This window comes from Dasypus novemcinctus, chromosome 1 (assembly GCF_030445035.2).
Source record: "Dasypus novemcinctus isolate mDasNov1 chromosome 1, mDasNov1.1.hap2, whole genome shotgun sequence".
Taxonomy (NCBI): domain Eukaryota; kingdom Metazoa; phylum Chordata; class Mammalia; order Cingulata; family Dasypodidae; genus Dasypus; species Dasypus novemcinctus.
Window position 1 is genome coordinate 156,253,360 of NC_080673.1, and position 19,488 is coordinate 156,272,847.

Below are 19,488 nucleotides of genomic sequence, written 5' to 3' on the forward strand. Positions count from 1 at the left end.
GAGGGAGGGAGGGAAGGAGGGAGGCCAGGAAGGGAGGGAGAAAGGGAGAGATGGAGAGAGGGAGAGAGGAAAAGAGGGAGAAAGGGAGAGAGGAATGAATGAAGGAAGGAAGGAAGGAAGGAAGGGCATCCAAATTGGAAAGGAAGAAATAAAACTTACGCTATTCACAGAGGGATATGATCCTACACCTAGAAAGTCCCAAAAGAATCTACAACAAAGCTGCCAGAACTAATAAAAAAAATTCAGTAGTGTCAGGATACAAGATCAATACCCAAAAATCAGTGCTGTTTCTATTCACTAGAAATGTGCAACCTGAGGGGGAAGTCAGGGGAAAAATTCCATTTAGAAGAGCAAGTAAAATAATCAAATATTTAGTAATAAATTTAACCCATGATGTAAAGCAATTGTATTCTGAAGACTACAATGCATTGTTAAAAGAAATAAAAAAGACCTAAATAATTGGAAAAATATTCTGTGCTCATGGATTAGAACACTAAATATCATTAAAGATGTCAATTCTCCCCAAATTGCTACACAGATTCAATGCAATCACTATAAAAATTCCATAACATTTCTTAAATAAATGGAAAACACAATTGTCAAATTTATTTGGAAGGATAAGGGGCACCAAATAGCCAGAAACATCTTAAAAAGGAAAAGTGAAGTTGGAAGACTCTCGCTTCCAGACTTTAAATCATATTATCTGGCTATAATGGTAAAAACAGCATGGTACTGGCATAAAGACTTACACATAGACCAATGGAACCAAATTGATGGTTCAGAAACAGACCCTCACATCTGTGGCCAAGTGATTTTTGACAGGCCTGTCAAACCCACCCAATTGGGGTAGAACAGTCTATTCAACAAATGGTGCTGGAAGAACTGGCTATCCATAGCCAAAGAAATACAAAAATTAACTCAATGGATCAAAGACCTAAATATGAAGCTAGACCCTTAAAGCTCCTAGAGGAAAAATGTAGGAAAACATCTTCAAGACCTGGTGGTAGGTGGTGGGATCTTAAACCTTACACTGAAAGCATGAGCAATGAAAGAAAACATGAAAAAATTGGACTTCCTCAAACTTAAATACTTTTGTGATTCAAAGGACTTCCTCAAGAAGGTGAAAGGTAGCCCACTCAATGGGAGAAAATATTTGGAAACCACACATCCAATAAGGGCTTGATTTCATTCTATATGAAGAGATCACACAACTAAACAATAAAAGAGCAAGCAATACAATTAAACGATGGGCAGAAGACTTAAATAATTAGACATTTCTCCAAAGAGGAAACACAAATGGCCAAAAAGCACATGAAAAACTATTCAATATCACTAGCAAATCAAAACGATAACAAGGTATCATCTCACACCACATAGAATAGCCATTATTTTTAAAAAAACAGAAAACACTAAGTGCTGGAGAAGAACACTCTTACGTTGTCGGTGGGATTATAAAATGGTGCAGCCTCTGTGGAAGTCAATTTGGCAGTTCCTCCGGAAGCTAAATATAGAACTGCCATGTGATCTAGCAATTCCTCTACTAGGAATATATCCAGAAGAACTGAAAACAGTGACGCGAACAAATACTTGCACACCGATGTTCATAGAGGCATTATTTACAATTGCAAAAAGATAAATACAACCCAAGTGTCCATCAAACAATGAATGGATAACAAAACGTGGTATATAAATACAATGGAATACAGTAAGAAGAAATGAAATTGGGACACATATGATAACAAGGATGAATCTTGAAGACATTATGCTAAGTGAATTAAGCCTGACACAAAAGGACAAATACTGTATGTTCTCACTAATATAAACTAAATACTAAAAGCAAATACATGGAGTTAAAAACCTGGAGTATAGGTTATTAGGAGATAAGAGGAAGGCTGCAAAGGAGTACTACTACTTAATGTATGTAGAAGTTTATTTAACTTGACTGTAAAAGTGTAGAAATGAATGGAATTGATTGTAACACATTATAGTGAGTAGCAGCTGGTTTATAAATGGGAGTGGCTGAAAAGGGTAGTCTAGGGATGTAAATGTCAATTGAGAGAAAGCTAGAGAATAATCTAGGAACTGAATTACCCAGTGAACCCAGAGGTGGATGAGAACTGTGGTTAATAGTACAAATGCAAGAATGTGCTTCTGTGAACTAGAACGGATGTATGTCACTATTGTAGGGTGGTGGGAATGTGGAGAAGCATGGGGAAATAACAATTAATGTAACCTATAGACTATAGCTAACAACAATACTGTAATATTCTTGCATTGATGCCAAAGACATACTATGTTAATAATAGGGGGGGTGTGAAAAAAATATGCCAAATATACACTACAGACCGTACTTAGTAGTAATAATCTGATGATATAACCTCATAATCTGTAACAAATGTTCCACAACAGTGTGGTGTGTTGGTGAAGAGCTGTTGTATGGTAATTCTACACATGTGCATGATTGTTTTGTAAGTTCATAACTTCTATAATAAAAACATATTTTTAAAAAAGAAAGCAAAGCTGTACTTACAAAGTTTCATGCATTTTTCACTCTTTGTGAAAAGCACCTTAGGACTGTTTTTTGTTTGAAGAAGAAAGTCAAGGTTTTTCTTAGGGCCAGTAAGTATATTTAGCCCAATAAGTAGTATCATCATCCCTGTTTGAAGATAAACAGACAGAGAGAACATATTTCTATTTCTCTGGAAACTTCTTTGACTCGTATTATTTAGAAGTCTGTTGTCTCCAAATATATTTTGGGATCTTTCTTTTTTTTTGATTTCTAGTTTGATTCCACTATAATCTGAGAGTATGCTTTGTAGGATTTCTACTGTTTTAAATTTGCTGAAGTATAATTTATGGTCCAAGATGTGGTCTGTCTTGATGAATATTCCATATGAACTTCAGAAGAAGGTATATTCTGCAATTGTTGAAGTATTCTATAAATGTCAATTAGATCCAATTTATTATAATGGTGCTGTTCAGTTCAAACTAAATCCTTAATGGTTTCCTGCCTGCTGGATTGTCAGTTATGAACAAACTAATACATTTTCATCCCAAAATCTTTCAATGGTTAATTCCAGGACCTGAAATTTCATTTAAATAAAAATATCCTAAAAATTAAATTTTTACGTTAGTTTATCTCAGTACCTAAGCTATTACTCTAGTAGTAATTTTTTTTTCAGCAAGTACGGGGGATTGAATCCAGGACCTTGAAGCAGGAGTTCAAATCACTGAGCTATACCCGCTCCCCACTAGTAGTAATTGTGATAATTAGGATGACCATAAGAAATCAACTATGGTTCTAGGAATCATGCTGTAAATGAAGGTACCCCAGCCTTGTGCTGATGCGGGATTTCTTTTAATTTCTTGAATGCTTCCTAGTTGTTAGGTTGCTGATAGTGTAAGTCATTGACCAAGGAGGAAAAGCCTGTTGATTGAGCAGGCCAGATGGAGCACAAGAAAAATGAGCCTTCTGAACTGGTTTAGTGATTCAGTCTCTGCCTGAGACCACGCATATACCAAGATGAAGAGCTCTACAAAAGATGTGTAAGTCCTACATTGCAGTGTTTGTGGCAGTAATTCTGACCAGGGATGCAGGGACTCTGGGTACAGGGTCCTCACAGAGGTTGTATGCCAGAGCTCACACTGCACTGATAAGGCTGGCCAAAAAAGTTGAGCTAATTTAGGACACTAAAATGCAGCTTATTTGTAAAACTTACATACTTCTAAAATTGTACATAATAAGAATGGAAACAGGTATGACTGAACACTGTGAATTAGAAAATGCCAAGTGAGGGTTAAGCTTAGGTGGAGGGCTAGCAAAAAAAAAATTATATCTGATTTCCAGGAAAGAGCAGAAAATAAATTTATGACTAATTTCTGATATAAAAACTACTCTAAACATTACAATGTTCTCTGCTTTTTGCAGACTTATCAGATAATATCAATGCTTACTAAACAAATTCTCAGTTGTATGAAGCTGTTATGAAGCTGCAACCCCATAAGCAGTGAAAAGGAACTCAAAAAGTTCATCATTCATAATATTCTGAAGAAACAAACTTATGCACAGAATGGAATATTCATTGGCTCTTACTTTCATTTGTTTGCTTCATATGGCAGACCCCTAAGCAAGCTGGAGTAAGAAAAAAAGCAGGGCATTGGACAGGAAGATAAAGCAGAGCAGAGTACACACACCTGAAAGAAATCAGAAGAAATATAAGGCCAAGATTATCCCAGAAGAAATGCAGCAATGTATTTCTCTAATTAGATGATAGCTTGGATAGTTATCAGAGGTATCAAATCCTCATTACTTACAAAATATTTCATGTAATTTAAATATGTATTTTCCAATTCAGTGTCTCCTGATAGTTTTCTAGCTTATGAGGGATTAAAGTTTACTTGAAAATGTACAGAGTAGTTGGACGTAAGTAGTAGCCTATACTTCTCCATTAGAGCATGCACACCAACTGTAATTTTTTAAGTATTTGTCCAATTTTATGCATGGTGTTTCCCACACTAAATTAAAGCTCCAGATGGGTAGGTAAAGCGTCTTGAATCTCCAGCACCTGAAACTGTGCCTTGCACATAGTAGGTTGTAATAATTTTTTAGTGAATAATCAAATAGAAAAATGAATGTTCAAACAAACATGAAGCAGTCCCCCTATTAGCATTTTACCAAGAGTTTATTCTGGAAACATTTGACATATTTTACTTAAACTAAAATGTAGGCAACATTGTATAGCTGGTATATGTCAATAATTTTATTACTGCCAGAAGATAATTTTTTAAGTATTAAACGGAGCCAAGTTCATGAGATTTTAAATGTGATACATAAGTTCATTAACACTAAAGTGGAAGATGTATTTATTCTATGATTTGGGAATTTATCATTTACACTAAGATACAAATATGTAAAATATATTTTATTGGTAAAACATGATGAATAAAAATAATAGATAAAATTCAGGGGAACAAAAAATCACATACTCTTTATATATTTATTAGCCTACTATTAAAGGAGCAACATGGGCATTTTGATCATACCTTTTCCCAACATATCATAATACAAGTGTAACACAAACTTCTTTTATACTTTATTACAGATTAGAATTTTTTTCAAAATTAATTCACTAAAATGGTCTTTGCAGAAATAAACATTTTTGAAACTAACTGATGAATTAAGGAATCTGTTCTTAAGTAATAATTTAGACATTCTTCAAGTTTTTTTAACCAAGAAAGTCTATTTTCCTATTTATTTCCAGTCACATAAAGTACTAAACCTTGGTCAGTTCTTTGGTATATTTTTGGATAGTTACTTTAATTCAGATATTTCAAATATACTCACCCAGAAGCATATCAGATCTTTCTCTAGCATAGACACCTCCTGGGACAAATTTAAAAGCTGTGCACCATGCACAGAAAAATATTTCTAGAAGATAAAATATCATGGCAATGGTCATGGTTTTCCCAGGGTTTGTCCCTGAGCTAATAAGATGTCCAAGCACTTGAGGCCATATGGATGCTGTGAAGATGGCAAGCACACAGCCACAAACAGCAGCTGCCCACGTGGGTAGGTAAAGGAGACCTACAGCTGAAGCCATCCCTGTTTGTGAGAAAGAGAAAAAAACATCAGACAGGAAGGCAGTAGTGGCCACTTTCATTAACAAAGAAGAAGAAAAAATACAATAAGCTTATAGAATGACCAATTTATAGCCATGTAGAGTTAGAGGGACTTTAGCGGCAAACTGGTCCAATCTCTTGACAGATGAGAAAACTGAAGTTTTGCAAGTCTAAAGTGATTTGTTCAACAAGGTCACACTGCTAGTTACTGGCACAAATAGAAGTGGAATGCAGGTCTAGTAAATCTCAGTCTGATGCTATTTGTTCAGAAAGGGCAGAGGGAGAGAAGGCAGCAATTTTAGATTATTTTTAAGATCCTAACACCAATAAAAGACAGAAATTATTTGTAATTATCACAAATATGTCATTAATGGAGGAGAGTATGGGCCATGATGTGAACCATTGTCTATGAGGTGCAGAGGTGCCCAAAGATGTACTTACCAAATCCAATGGATGTGTCATGATGATGGGAACGAGTGTTGTTGGGGGGGGAGAGGGGGGGTGGGGGGGTGGGGTTGAATGGGACCTCACATATATATTTTTAATGTAATATTATTACAAAGTCAATAAAAAATATATATATGTCCATTAAATTTGACTAACCAGATCCAGGACTTTAGAAAATATGTAAAATCAATGTAATTTACAGATATTTTTGTTAAGGAACATACTAAAGGAATTTCCCTCCATTTAAATGCTGCCTCTTGCTCTACAATACATAAACTGAATTTCCCAACCACACAGCCCCAAAGATGTGGCTGATATAAGCACACTGCTTCAGCAAGACTGCCATCAGTTCCTTCATTATTCAGCAGCCTACTTGGAGTTGGGGGCTATGCAAACTACCTGTCCACAGTAGGCTGAAGCAATATAACATTTCTCCCAATTCTTATGAAATCAGCTTTGAGATGACACTCCAGGGTCCTATAGCACACTAATTTGAAACCATCAATATAACACCGTTCCATAGATAATATGGTATTTTCTAGACATTTCAATCAATGTTGCATAATTGCGACCCACCCACTCAATGGTGTCTACAACAGACTCTTCAATGTTCAGGGCAAGAACTCGAAAAAAAGGAGTGGGGAGAAGAAAGTAGCCCTAGCCAGCTTCTTAAATTCCCATAGCTCATATCTATCAATAAATTCCACTTGCACCATCACAGGGAAATCCCATGTAACTACTTATTTCTCCCCACTTCAAAAGAACATCACTCAGATGAACATGAGACCAGATTCTAGGGTCCTCTACAACCACAAAGTTTAACTCCATTCTGAGACCTTCAAATACTTTGATCCTACAATGGTTATTTTTTTTTCTCTTTATTTTTTTTTTAAGTGTTACATTCAAAAAATATAAGAGGTCCCCATATACCTCCCACTCCCCTCACCCCACTCCTCCCACATCAACAACCTCTTTCATCATCATGGAACATTCATTGCATTTGGTGAACACATTTTGGAGCACTGCTGCACCACATGGATAATGGTTTACGTTGTAGTTTACACTCCCCCAGTCCACCCAGTAGACCATGGGAGGACATATAATGTCCAGCATCTGTCCCTCCAGTACCACCCAGGACAACTCCAAGTCCCAAAAATGTTCCACATCATATCTCTTCTTCCCTCTCCCTACCCTCAGCAGCTACTGTGGCCACTTTCTCCACATCAATGCTACAATTTCTTCCATTACTAATCACAACAGTTCCATAGTAGAATATCAGGGTCCACAGGATGGAGGAAGAGAGTATGGATTAGAGTGGGGGAAATTATGTCAGTGTAGTTAGGGAGAATGGGATAGTGATAGGAGGGGAGGGAGAAGTAGGAGGAAGCAGGAACTGGAGCAGCAGTTACTAGTTGCCTTGGGGACAGCCGGGTTGTTGTTGCTGTGGCTGGCTATAATAGCCCATTTGTTCACAGCATGTATTTGTTTGGCTGCCTCATTCATCTACGTCCAGTCTAGTTGCACATGGGTACAAGTTATTTGGATAGCCAAGCTGAAGGACTGGCATATCTGCAGATGAATTCAACATACCTGTAACCCACCAGATTAAGCTGCTACCAGGAAACCAAGAACAAATGGAAAGCATCAATCCACTTGCCAAGCCCAGCAGAATTGCACCTCTGTCAAAAAGGACATGCTATAAAACATTTGATATGAGTAATATTTCATTGTTCCAAGTATAAAACAGAAATACACCTCCACCTCTAGGTAGATCTAAGAGATATTATGCATGTGTAACAATTTGAAGTTCTTTTATGAATCCCAAAAAGAACCCAATCCATTCCTGTGGGTGTGAGACTCTTTTGACTGGACTCTATCAGTGAGGTATGACTAGGGGTTGAGTTTCCGCCCTTTTGCTGGGTCATATAAAAATGGAGGCCCAGAGAGACACAGACACAGAGGAAAAGGAAGTCACCATATTGTATTGATCTTACCATGTGAGAGAAAGGACTGCAGAAAAACGAAAGCCTGGGGAGGCTCAAGAAGGCAAGGCCAGGGACAGATGAGCCATATGCCTACTAGCTTACAGTTGGACCCAGAAGAAAGCAGAGCAGCTGAGACTGATAGAGAAGACTTGGAAAGACACAAACCCTATGCCTGGTTGCCCACAGTTGAGCTCCGGGAGATGGTTGATTCCAGAGGGGAAGGCAAAGACTTCGGTAGAAATCGTGGCCATCTTGCTTTACCTCATGGCTGGGCAACAGGATCAATAGTAGCTGACTTTGGTGAGAAAGCACGTCTGATTGTACCGTGTGATTTGGACATTTCATGGTCTTGGAACTGTAAGCTTTTACCCACAAAAAAAATCCCCTTATAAAAGCTACTTGGCACAAACAGCCCTTTGGCAAACTAAAACAGTGTGTAAAACAACCAACAAGATAATAAGAGCCCATTAGGAACTGATCCGATATACATTCAGGACACTGAAGTAATAAAAACTCTGACTTGAGAAAAATGCCAACTGCAGTTTACAATGTAAACACAGTAACTGAGTTTTCTCAGACTATTAAGTAATAGTCCATTTTGGCCATGTGCCATTTTAAATGATTTTGCCAAAGGGCATAAGAAAAAAGTCATCGGGTATAGTTTCTATCTAGTTTGCCTTTTTTCTTTCATTTCTCTACCTCATTACTGTTTTTATCTACAGTTTGTCTCCCTGGAACTAATGTCAGTGTGATAAATAATTGAGAACGGTTTGTTTTTTAAAATAACTCCAAACTATTTCATTCTTTTGCTACTTTGGTAAAAACTTATAGAATGAGGAAGGAAGAATTTAATTAAACTTTAAGGGAAAACCCAGCAGCAATAAAAGCTCCAATATTGTACCCAATTAAGTAGTTAGTATAAATTATAAATTAAGCTAAAGTACATAGCACTTACTAATACCTGACACTGTTTTAAGAATTTTACATGTGTGTAAAGGTAGGAGCTGTTATTATCCCCATTCTGCAAAGAGGATACTGGGGGAAAGAAGATCTGGAGAGCTGGCCTGAGCAGACAGGAAGCAGGAACATGTGACTAAGACAGTATGTCCTCCTTCCTCGTCCTCCTGGAGGCTCATGGTCTGCACTGCTCCTTTGGTTTCCCAATGTCCCTTCAGCACTCTGAGTCTCTCCCTCACCTTTCTCCCATGGAAACTTACCTATGAACCATTCCTTTTATGTGGAATCTAGTGAATTTGAGGAAGCAATTCCTACCATGACTATGACGGTGGTAGGCAATGATGGTTTAAAGTAACATTTCTCAAACAGGATTCTGAGCAACATCAATTTTATGAGATGGTAATAGGTGCTTTTAAAAAAATTCCATGTTCATATAAGTATGAGAAATACTGAGTTCATGGCTTCTAAGCACTTCTAAAATGCTAATGTGTGTTGTGAATTTCAAAGCAAAGAATATGAAATGCAGGATTTCCCAAGCCTATTTTATATAGAAACATCTTTTCTTTTCAGAGAGTCTATTAACATCTCAAGAAATTAGCATACCACTGAACACAATCCGGGAAATGCTTGGTCTCATGAGTTACATTTCCTTCTTCAATGTCTTACCCCAATATACAGAATTACAAATGGTCTGGAAAAAAAACCTTCATTTTACAGGTGAGAAAAACAAAGCTAGTGGTAATGTGATTGGCCCAAGGTTGAATGGTGAGTTGCTGTTGCCACCAGGATTCCAGCCTCAAATCCAGCCTTGGGTTCCTGGTTTAGGTCTCCTTTTGCCCTTTCACACAACTTATATTTGTTTTAATGGGGGAAATGTGGAAGCAAAGTCTTCCTTCCCCTGCCTTCATTTGTTCCTTTCTTCCTTCTCTATCTCTCAACTGTCTGTCTCCCAACTATCTCCCTGGCCACAGCAGCCAGGATGAAAAGAGTCCATGAGCTTAATGAGATAACATATGAAAAGTTCCCAGCTCAGTGCCTGACATAGACTAAGTAATATATATGAATATATATTATATGAATATATATTATATGAATATATATTATATGAATATAATTATTCATATATTATATATGAATATATAAAAGGAAATATATATAATTCCTTTTTATATTCTATGCTGTCAATGAGCTTAGCATCTGAAAAGGACAAGAAACATATAAAAATAATTGTAAGAGAGATAAGTAATAGGGGATATAAAAGAAAGAGAGATATTCCATGTATGTGGCCCCTGAGAGCATCAGAGCAGACTTCACAGGAAATGACTGAGGTAGAACTTTAAGGGTACATAAGAGATTGCCAGGACATCAAGGCAGAGAGGGCACCCCAGGCAGAGGGAATAGCATGTGCAGGCAGGTGGAGGACTGGAACAGCCTGGCGCTTTCAGAGAACTGCAAGTGGGTTTGGTCCAGTTGAGGCAGGGGATAAGGTAGGGCATTTAGAAAGGTAAGTGCAGGGGTTCAGAGACTGTCTCATATGAGCCATACCTTCCCTGCCACTGAGAAAGCTCTTCTATGCAGAGATTCCTCAGAGTGCCCACACAGGAGCACTTCAGTCCTCCACTTCTAGGTCGGGTCTATTTCTCAGCAGAGTTTCAGCACAGAGGCAAATACCCTTAAGGCTCCTTCATGTCCAGAGACCACAATAACCTCAAACAATGTTTACGCTACCCAGAAAGAATAGAATATGAAATATATGGTTATCACAGAGCTAGCTGCTCAACAAAGGAGGGGTTCCTTCCTCTGACAGCAACAGACTTTTTTTTTTAATTGCTTCCAAATACAAACTCACCCAAATGGGTTAGGATCTGGCCCAGGATGTGGATGCCCACTCACTGCCCATCTTGAGACAAGAGAGACCTCTCCAAAAATCCAGTGGGTGAGAAAGAGAAGGCTACCAAAGGCAGCCCCTGTCAACAACCAGTTAGGTCTGGAGACCATCTCCTTGGCTGCCTCCCCAGTCTTCTTTCCTGGCTTACTGCAGTCACCATCTAGAATTTTTAAAAGTGGAGAACAATCAGTTATATGGAAACTTAACCAGTATATTTAGTTTAATAGACTTTAACCTGGTGAGAAATGACACCTGGCTTCAAGGAGCTTACTTTGGAAGGGGAGATGAGACATGCAAGTTCTATTTGAAGCAAATGTTCTGAGACCAATTCAGAGGCAGAGATTATTTTGGACCAGCTAGTTCAGGAGTGGTTTAGGGAGAAAGGGCCATTTTGAAATTTGACAAGTGAATATGCAGAAAGTTACTGACCCAAGAATACATCCAGGAAAAGTAAATGGCATTTTCAGAAAACAAATGAATTCCAATTTGAGTGGAACATTCCTAGCATACCAGTGTATTGGACAGGGTTCTCTAGGGCAACAGAACTGACAGGATATATATGTAAGGATTATGAGATTTGTATAAGAATTATGTCAAAGGACTATGGGGATGGGCAAGTCCAAATCCATAGGGCAGTCCACAAGCTGGGAACTCCAATGAGGGTTTTAATGAATTCCCCAAGGGAAGCCTGCTGGCTTAAATTGAGATGGCCATTCTCTCTTCTGACTGCTGAAATCTTCACTGGTCCTTTTAAAGTCTTCAACTGATTGGCTAAGACTACTCTCATTGTTGAAAGCAACCACCTCATCTGTAGAAGTAATCAGCCATAGATGTAATCAACTTGATTTAAGTCCATAAAACATTCTCACAGTAATATTCATGCCAGAGTTTGCTTAACCAACAACTAGACAACATAACCTGGCCAAGGTGACACATGAACTTAACCATCACGTTCACAGTTAACCCCTTGTCAACTTGGAGGCATACATATCCCCTAAAACCATACTTAATCTCTAAATAAAAACAATAATAGTCATATTTTCACCTAACAATACTCAACTATCCTGTGTCCAATCAGAAATGCACTAGTTCTTTAATTAAGTCTTAACTTGCATTTCCATGGAATCATTGTTGTTTTTCCTGGTGGAAGTAGTTCTCCATTTGGAACTAAGACCTGTAGACCAGCAGAGCTTAATTTTTCCTAGTGTATCACTAGAGATAATAGTGAGCAGTGCTACTCCCATTTCTATTCTTTAATTCCTGGATCCCTGAATTCCGGCTGTGGGAAAAACAGCACCACAGGGTGGATGCAAAGCCTCCTAGACAACATTGCCCCAGTCCTGCAAGGTATTTTCACCCAGGTAGTAACATCATTGAGTCCTCAAAAAGACCATTGCACTGGTCCAGCAATCCAGCTGCTTCAGGACACTGTAGAACATGGTAAGACAGTGAATTCCATAAGCATGTGCCCATCCTCACATTTCAATTGCTGTGAAGTAGGTTCCTAGATCAGAAGCAATGCTAAACTATAATATGTGGACTTACAGAATGCCTTATCGTTATGGAGGATTAGGCATTCTATAACTCCATATATGATAGTTTTAGTAGAAGCATTGCAAGCAGGGAAAGTAAAACTGTATTTGGAGTGTCTGTTCCAGTTAGAACAAAAAGCTGCCTTTCAGGAAGTGGATTTGGCTCAACGGATAGAGAGTCTGCCTACCACAAGGGAGGTCGAGGGTTCAAACCCCGGGCCTCCTGACCCATGTGTTAAGCTGGCCCATGCGCAGTGCTGATGTACGCAAGGAGTGCCCTGCCACACAGGGGTGTCCCCCTCATAGGGGAGCCCCACATGCAAAGAGTGCTCCCTGTAAGGAGAGCCACCCTGCATGAAAAAAAAAAGTCCAGCCTGCCCAGGAGTGGCGCCAAACACACAGAGAACTGAAGCATCAAGATGACGCAACAAAAAGAGACACAGATTCTCGGTGCCACTGACAAAAATACAAGCGGACACAGAACACACAGCAAATGGACACAGAGAGCAGACAACTGGGGGATGGGGGGAAGGAGAGAGAAATAAATAAAAATAAATCTTAAAAAAAAAAAAGCTGCCCTTTCCATGACAGATGTGGTTCAATGTAATCAACTTGCCACCAGGTAGCAGATTAATCACTTCAGGGAATGGTACCATATCGGGGACTGAGTGTTGGTCTTTGCTGCTGGCAAACTGGGTACTCAGTAGTGGCTGTAGCCAGGTCAGCCATGGTGAGTGGAATTTCATGTTGCTGAGTCCATGCGTAACCTCCATTACTACCCACCATTTCCATGAGCTCATTGGGCAATGAGAGGAATGGCTGGGGAAAGAGACAGACTGGTATGCACAAAATAGGTCATCTTTTCCACTTGATTATTAAAATCTTCCTCTACTGAAGTAACCCTCTGGTGATCATTCACATTGGACTCAAATATCTTCATGTTTTTTGACTACTCAGAAAAGTCTATCCATGTGCTTCTCTCCCAGGTCTCTTCGTCACCAATTTTCCAATCATGTTCATTCTAAGTCCCTGACCATCTGGCCAAACCATTGGCAACAGCCCATGAATCAGTAAACAAACCTCCAACCATTCTCCCTCCAAAAAAAAATGAATAACTTGGCACACTGCTTGAAGTTCTGCCCACTGGCAGGATTTCCCTTCACCACTTTCCTTCAGTGGTGTCCCAGAAAAGGGCTGTAGTACTACAGCTGCCAACTTTCAGGTGGTCCCTGTATATCAAGCAGAATCATCTGTAAAACAGGTCTAACTTTTCTTGTCCTCAGTTAACTGATTATAAGAAACTCCCCCAAAAGGCCATAGCTATAGGCTATGTAGTAGCAGGAGTGCAGGCCATGAGTATTTGGATCACTTCCTCATATAACTTACTTGTGCCTTCAGGACTTACTTGAGCCCTACCTCATACATATCACTTTCATTTTATGATGGCGTGCTGCTATGCATGCCCCAACTTGGCACATCAGCGAACACTCAGTTCATGATAGGCAATTCAGGTCTCATAGTAACTTGGTGGTCCATGGTTTAGCTTTTGCTCTCTATTACAGCCCTGTAACAGATCAAAAGCTGTTTCTCAAAAGGAAAATAGTTGTCTGCAGAGGATGCCAAGAATTTGCTCCAAAATCCTAAGGATCTATGTTTTGATTATCTGATAGGGGCATGCCAAAGGTCCCAGACAGCATCTTTATTTGCCACTGCCACTTCCAGCACCATTGGGTCTGCTAGATCATATGGTCCAAGTGGCAGAAAAACTTGCACAGCAGCCTGGACCTTCTGCAGAGCCTCCTCTTGTTCTGGTCCCCACTCAAAACTAGCAGCATTTCAGTTCTCTCAGTAAATGGGCCAGAGTAGCACATGCAAATAAGGAATATCCTGTCTCCAAAATCCAAAGAGGTCAACTAGGCATTGTATCTCTTTTTCAGTTGCAGAACAGGCCAGATGCAACAGCTTGTCCTTCACCTTAAAAAAGATATCTTGAGATTCCCCGCACTGTTGGACACTAGAAATTTCACTGAGGTAGAAGGCCCCTGAATTTTTATTGGATTTATCTCTCACCCTCTGACAAGCAAATACCTCACCAATAAGTCTAGAGTATTTGCTTCTTCTTGATCACTAGGTCTAATCAACATGATATCATGAATATAATGGACCAGTGTGATGTCTTATGAAAGGGAGAGATGATCAAGTTCCCTGCAGACAATATTATGACATAGGGCTGGAGAGTTTCATATTCCCCTGAGGTAGGACAGTGAAGGTATAATGCTGGACATTTCAGATGAAAGCAAACTGTTCCTGGTGGTCCTCACTAACAGAACTTGAGAAAAAAACATTTACCAGATCAGTAGCTACATACCAAGTATCAAATAATGTGTTGATTTGCTCAAGTAATGATATCACATCTAGAATGGAACCTACAGTTTTGAGCCACCACCTAGTTAAGTTTACAATAATCCACTGTCAACCTCCCAGATCCATTTGTTTTCTGCCCAGGCCAAATAAGAGAGTTGAATGGAGACCTTGTGGGAATCTCCATGCCTCCATCCTTCAAGTCCTCGATAGTGGTACTAATCTCTGCAACCTTCCAGGAAAGCAGCATTGCTTTTGATTTACTATTTTGCTGGGTAAGGGCAGTTCTAGTGGCTGCCACTTGGCCTTTCCTACCAATAGTCCCCATTCCATAAGTCAGGGAACCAATGTGGGAATTCTGCCAGTTGCTGAGTATATCTACTCCAATTATGCATTCCAGAATTGGGGGAATAATGATAGAATGGGTCTGGGGACCCACTCTGAGACAGTCTTAAGTTAAAATTCCATTGATCACCTAAAGTCCATAAGCCCCTGCTCTGACTGTTGGACCACTGTGATATTTTTGGTCTACTGGAATTAATGTCATTTCTGAGCCAGTGTCTAATAATCACCTAAACACCCGATCATTTCCTTTTCCCCAATGCTCAGTTACCCTAGTAAAAGACCATAGGTCCCTTTGAGGAAGGCTGAGAGGAAGAGAAACATACAAATTTTTGGCCATGTAGCACTGTCTTTCCCTAAGGGAACCTGGCCTTTCCTTCATTCAAAGGGTTCTAGGTCTGTAAACTGTCCCAAGTATGGGAATTAAGGGGCCATGACTCTCTGTTTTTGTAATTCAAGTCAGATTTTGTTCATTGAACTAGAACTCTTCTGCTTATACAGATCAAGGAATTTAGTAGAATGCCCATCCATTTTACATCTAGGTACCCCAAGATCTACTAGCCAATGTCACTCTCTCAGAGTCAGACTATTTTAATTACTGCTTCAAATGTGCTTTCCATTGTGATAACCATGTCCACCTTGTCTTTGGTGATTAAGTGCTGCCATTTGGCTTTTGCCAACTCAGGATCTGATCATTCTCATTGTGTTTAAGGATCCAAGTTCAGTGACAGCAATTCCCACGGTAATATCTGGCCTACAGAGAAGAACAACCTCAAAACTCTTTAGAGATGATGGAGTTGGTCTCACAAATTTATTCTTCACAGTCCTGGTGAAAAATGTGTCCTCTGGACATTCCTGGGGTGGGCAGGCAGTTCTTACATGATAAATCCATTCTAACATTCCAATCTCTCTAATCCTTTGGATCCTCTCATCTACATTATATCATGGCTGTTCTGGCATCTCTACTTCAGGTGATGTCAGTCAGACTTTTGGTCCATGCTTCAGCCAATCACCCGAACAAACTGTTAGAGTTCTTTCTAAGCCCTCAAACTATAACACCGAATTCAGAATCTCTTTGTTGGGCCATAGCAATAAATTCATCCCAATGCAACTTTATATTCCTTCCACCATTATCCCACACCCTTAATATCCATTCCCCCACATATTTCCCTGATTTCTGTCTATATAAATTGGTAAAATCATGCAGTTCTTTTGAAATATAGCACACCTCTTCATGGGTCACACTTTGTACCTCACCTTTTGGAGACTTCAGCCTTTTAAAGGTCTGGAAGAAAACAGGGGTGTTGGAGGTAGGGCACAAGAATAATTAGAAGTGTCTTACAAGCCAAAAACCTCACAGCATTCCATTGAAGTTTCATCTGGTGAAACATGATTAATCTATTCAAAGGAGTTGGGGCTCTTTCCTAATGGGTGGTGGTCAGGTTACAGGGCAAGTCCAAATTTTGTAGGCCAGGCCGCAAGCTAAGAACTCCAATGAAGGTTTTCAATGAATTCCCCAAGGGAAGCTTACTGGCTGAAGTAGAGATGAACATTCTCTCTTCTGACTGCTGAAATCGTCACTGCTCCTTTTAAAGCCTTCAGCTGATTGGATGAAACTACTCTCATTGTTGAAGGCAATCACCTCAGTTGATTATAGATGTAATCAGCCACAGATGCAATCAACTTGATAATTTAATTCATGAAACATCCTCACAGTAACAACCAGGTCAGCACTTACTTGGCCAAACAACTGGACACATAGTCTGGCTAAAATGACACATGAACTTAACCATCACAACCAAGCTACTTCCCCCAAAATAAAAAGGGCTCTCATCTATACCTCTCTCTATCCAGAATAATAATGGTCTATTTATTAAGCAGTTACTATGCCCAACCTGTTCTGAGTCCTTTTCACTAACTCATTTAATCTCCAAAACAGCGTTATAAAGTAGGCTTTATTACTAATTCCATTTTAAAGATTAGGAAAATGAGTCCTAGGGAGTTTAACTAACTTCTTCCATGATCACACAGCTAATAAGAGAAATTGGGATTTGAGCTTAGGGCCTGGCTCCAGCACCTCTGCAGTTAACCACACATGCTGTTTAACTAAGAGGTCACAATTCATAGCAGCAAAGACTTTACATAGAAAAATATAACCACGCGGAGAAAATGCCAGTAGGAAAATTTGTTTGTAGAGACAAAGAGCCTGTTGGACAGATGCTTTGCAACAGTAAGAAGGCCCCTGTGGGACAGAAGGAAGTCTTAGGGCCTGCCTGTCTAGCTGGCCATGCTGTTTCACAAAATAAAAAGAAGAAATCTATTCTGCTCATAATGGAGTCGGAGGAAGGAGAAGCAGAAATGAAAGGGAAGCTAGGGGTCTAGGGGCTAAGCAGCGACTTTGGAGAAGAGAGGTACTTAAAGTGCATTTGCTAAGTAAAATCCTGTGTTCTGTGGTGGCTGTCCCCTACATAAAACTGATCGGATATCCTGGGGAAGCTGGTGAGGGGTCTGAGGTTTGTAAATAGGGGTGCAGGACAGAAACAGAGGAAGAGACCAAAGTCAGCAACTGGGTCAGATAAATTTAAAACAGAGGCAAGAAAGAAGGAAAGTCATCAGGCAATGAAAACAATACCCTTAAGTTCAGATCCTTATCTGGCTGTACCTGTGAAATTTGACACCTAAGTTTCTACCGCTAGATGTGTTTTATAAAATACAAAAACACCAATTAGGGACTAGACCACATTATAAATGTTCTAATTAATATTAATGCTAATGACCAACTTACTTGCATAATTTCTCCCTATACTCACTACCCATTTCATGCCAAAAGTGGGGAGAGAGAGGAGTTGTCCTTCTTTCACGGTGAGCCAATATCCTCTAAACTTCCATTAATTTTTGAGGTTCTTCTTGAGTTTACAAAAGAACAGTTAGTGACTCACTGAGTTACACAAAATGCCAGGATCAAGTCAATTAGAACCCAGTTTCATTTCTTCCTTCTTTTTAGAAGGGTCTCAAGTTAGTGTATGACATAAACATCAAAGTTGGGTAAGTGTCTATCTCAGAGAGAGTCAAATCCAGGTGAAAGGTGGTGTGAATTCACAAGATTTTCTTTAGGTTTCAGATTTGGAGCTTATATATCTTCAGACTAAGTAGTTCCCACAGCCCTAGCTGTGATAACATTCCACAGTGTTGGAGATATAAAGGTGTGGCATAGAAGTTGTCAGGTGGATGCGCCCATCCTGGAAAGTCCAGTCCAGAGGGAAGGAGGAGCAAGACAAAACTAAGTATGAGACCTGGTTCCTATCCTACTGCCTTGGTGTTATAAGCCAGACATGGTTCTTTTATTTTTGCCTTCTGTCAGTAGTGGCAAGGAAAAAGTGCCTTCTGCTCAAACAACAAGTAGCCCACTGGCTGCTCCAGTTACTATTTCAGAGGGGTAAAAAGTTGAAATGGAGAGTCAAAAAAATATTTTCATGGTTTTTCTCTTCAAGATGTCTCCATTCGGATAGGAAAAGTAAATTAGGCAAGACAAAAGAAATCTGTAAATCAACTGGGCATATACTTACCAGTGTAAATGCGATCAAGTGTGGCTATGGTACTTAATGTCAGTATCACTGTGTTGGACATCTGATAACTCCAGATTGGGTTTAGTGAAGTGTACCATATGCGGAGAACAAGAAGAAGAATCTGTCCTAAAATGAATCCCCAGATTCTGTGATACCTGTAAGTGCAGAAGTATTTTTAAAGACTTTTCATGTGGAATCATTGTACTATATCCATCAATAATTTCAGTTTCATAGAATGAGTGTCAAAAATAGCCTTCCTGATAACTTGCAATATTGTTCATGTCTCAGGCTTTAAATAGTTCTTTATATAGACAATTTGTTATAATGCTTTAATTCTCAAATATTATTGAGATTGATGGCAAGTATTCACATCCTAGTTTTGTGAAAAAAGGAAATTAAAAAAGGAGACTATGAGGCCATATGGAAGGTAAATAATGAAGATAAAAACTGTAATATGGAACACTTGCTTCCCAAGTTTCCCTTTGGTGAATGACCATGCTTGCTTGTTGATAGGTGCAAAAGATAAAAACCATACCTCTGCAAACCGCTTCCTGACCACCAAGTCACAGCTTGCACTATCAGCGAGGAAGAAACACCAAGTGCAAGGACCATCAGGCGAAGTTTGGCACTTGGAGCCTGGAAGGAGGCTATGCTGCCTACAAACAAATTTAAGGAGAGCTAAGAGTTACTGGCAATAGTGAACTGGCAACTCTTAGTACTCAGTTATCTGCATTTGATAACTGTTTTGTCTAGTATCACCTTTATACTCAGGAAAAATAGAGGCAACTATA

At 39.3% G+C, this 19,488-nt stretch overlaps 1 protein-coding gene across 2 annotated transcripts in view; it reads right to left on the reverse strand.

Annotated features, from left to right (window-relative positions):
- CWH43 (cell wall biogenesis 43 C-terminal homolog) overlaps window positions 1–19,488 on the reverse strand; it is a 90,863-nt gene that overhangs the window by 53,856 nt on the left and 17,519 nt on the right. For both annotated transcript variants that reach the window (XM_004469778.4, XM_023592078.2), the window contains exons 3-8: window positions 19,233–19,353; window positions 18,698–18,852; window positions 10,858–11,056; window positions 7,657–7,745; window positions 5,345–5,602; window positions 2,531–2,656 (exon numbers count right to left, since the gene is read on the reverse strand). In XM_004469778.4, coding sequence (XP_004469835.1) covers window positions 2,531–2,656; window positions 5,345–5,602; window positions 7,657–7,745; window positions 10,858–11,056; window positions 18,698–18,852; window positions 19,233–19,353 — 948 coding nt within the window. The remainder of the gene's footprint in view (window positions 1–2,530; window positions 2,657–5,344; window positions 5,603–7,656; window positions 7,746–10,857; window positions 11,057–18,697; window positions 18,853–19,232; window positions 19,354–19,488) is intronic.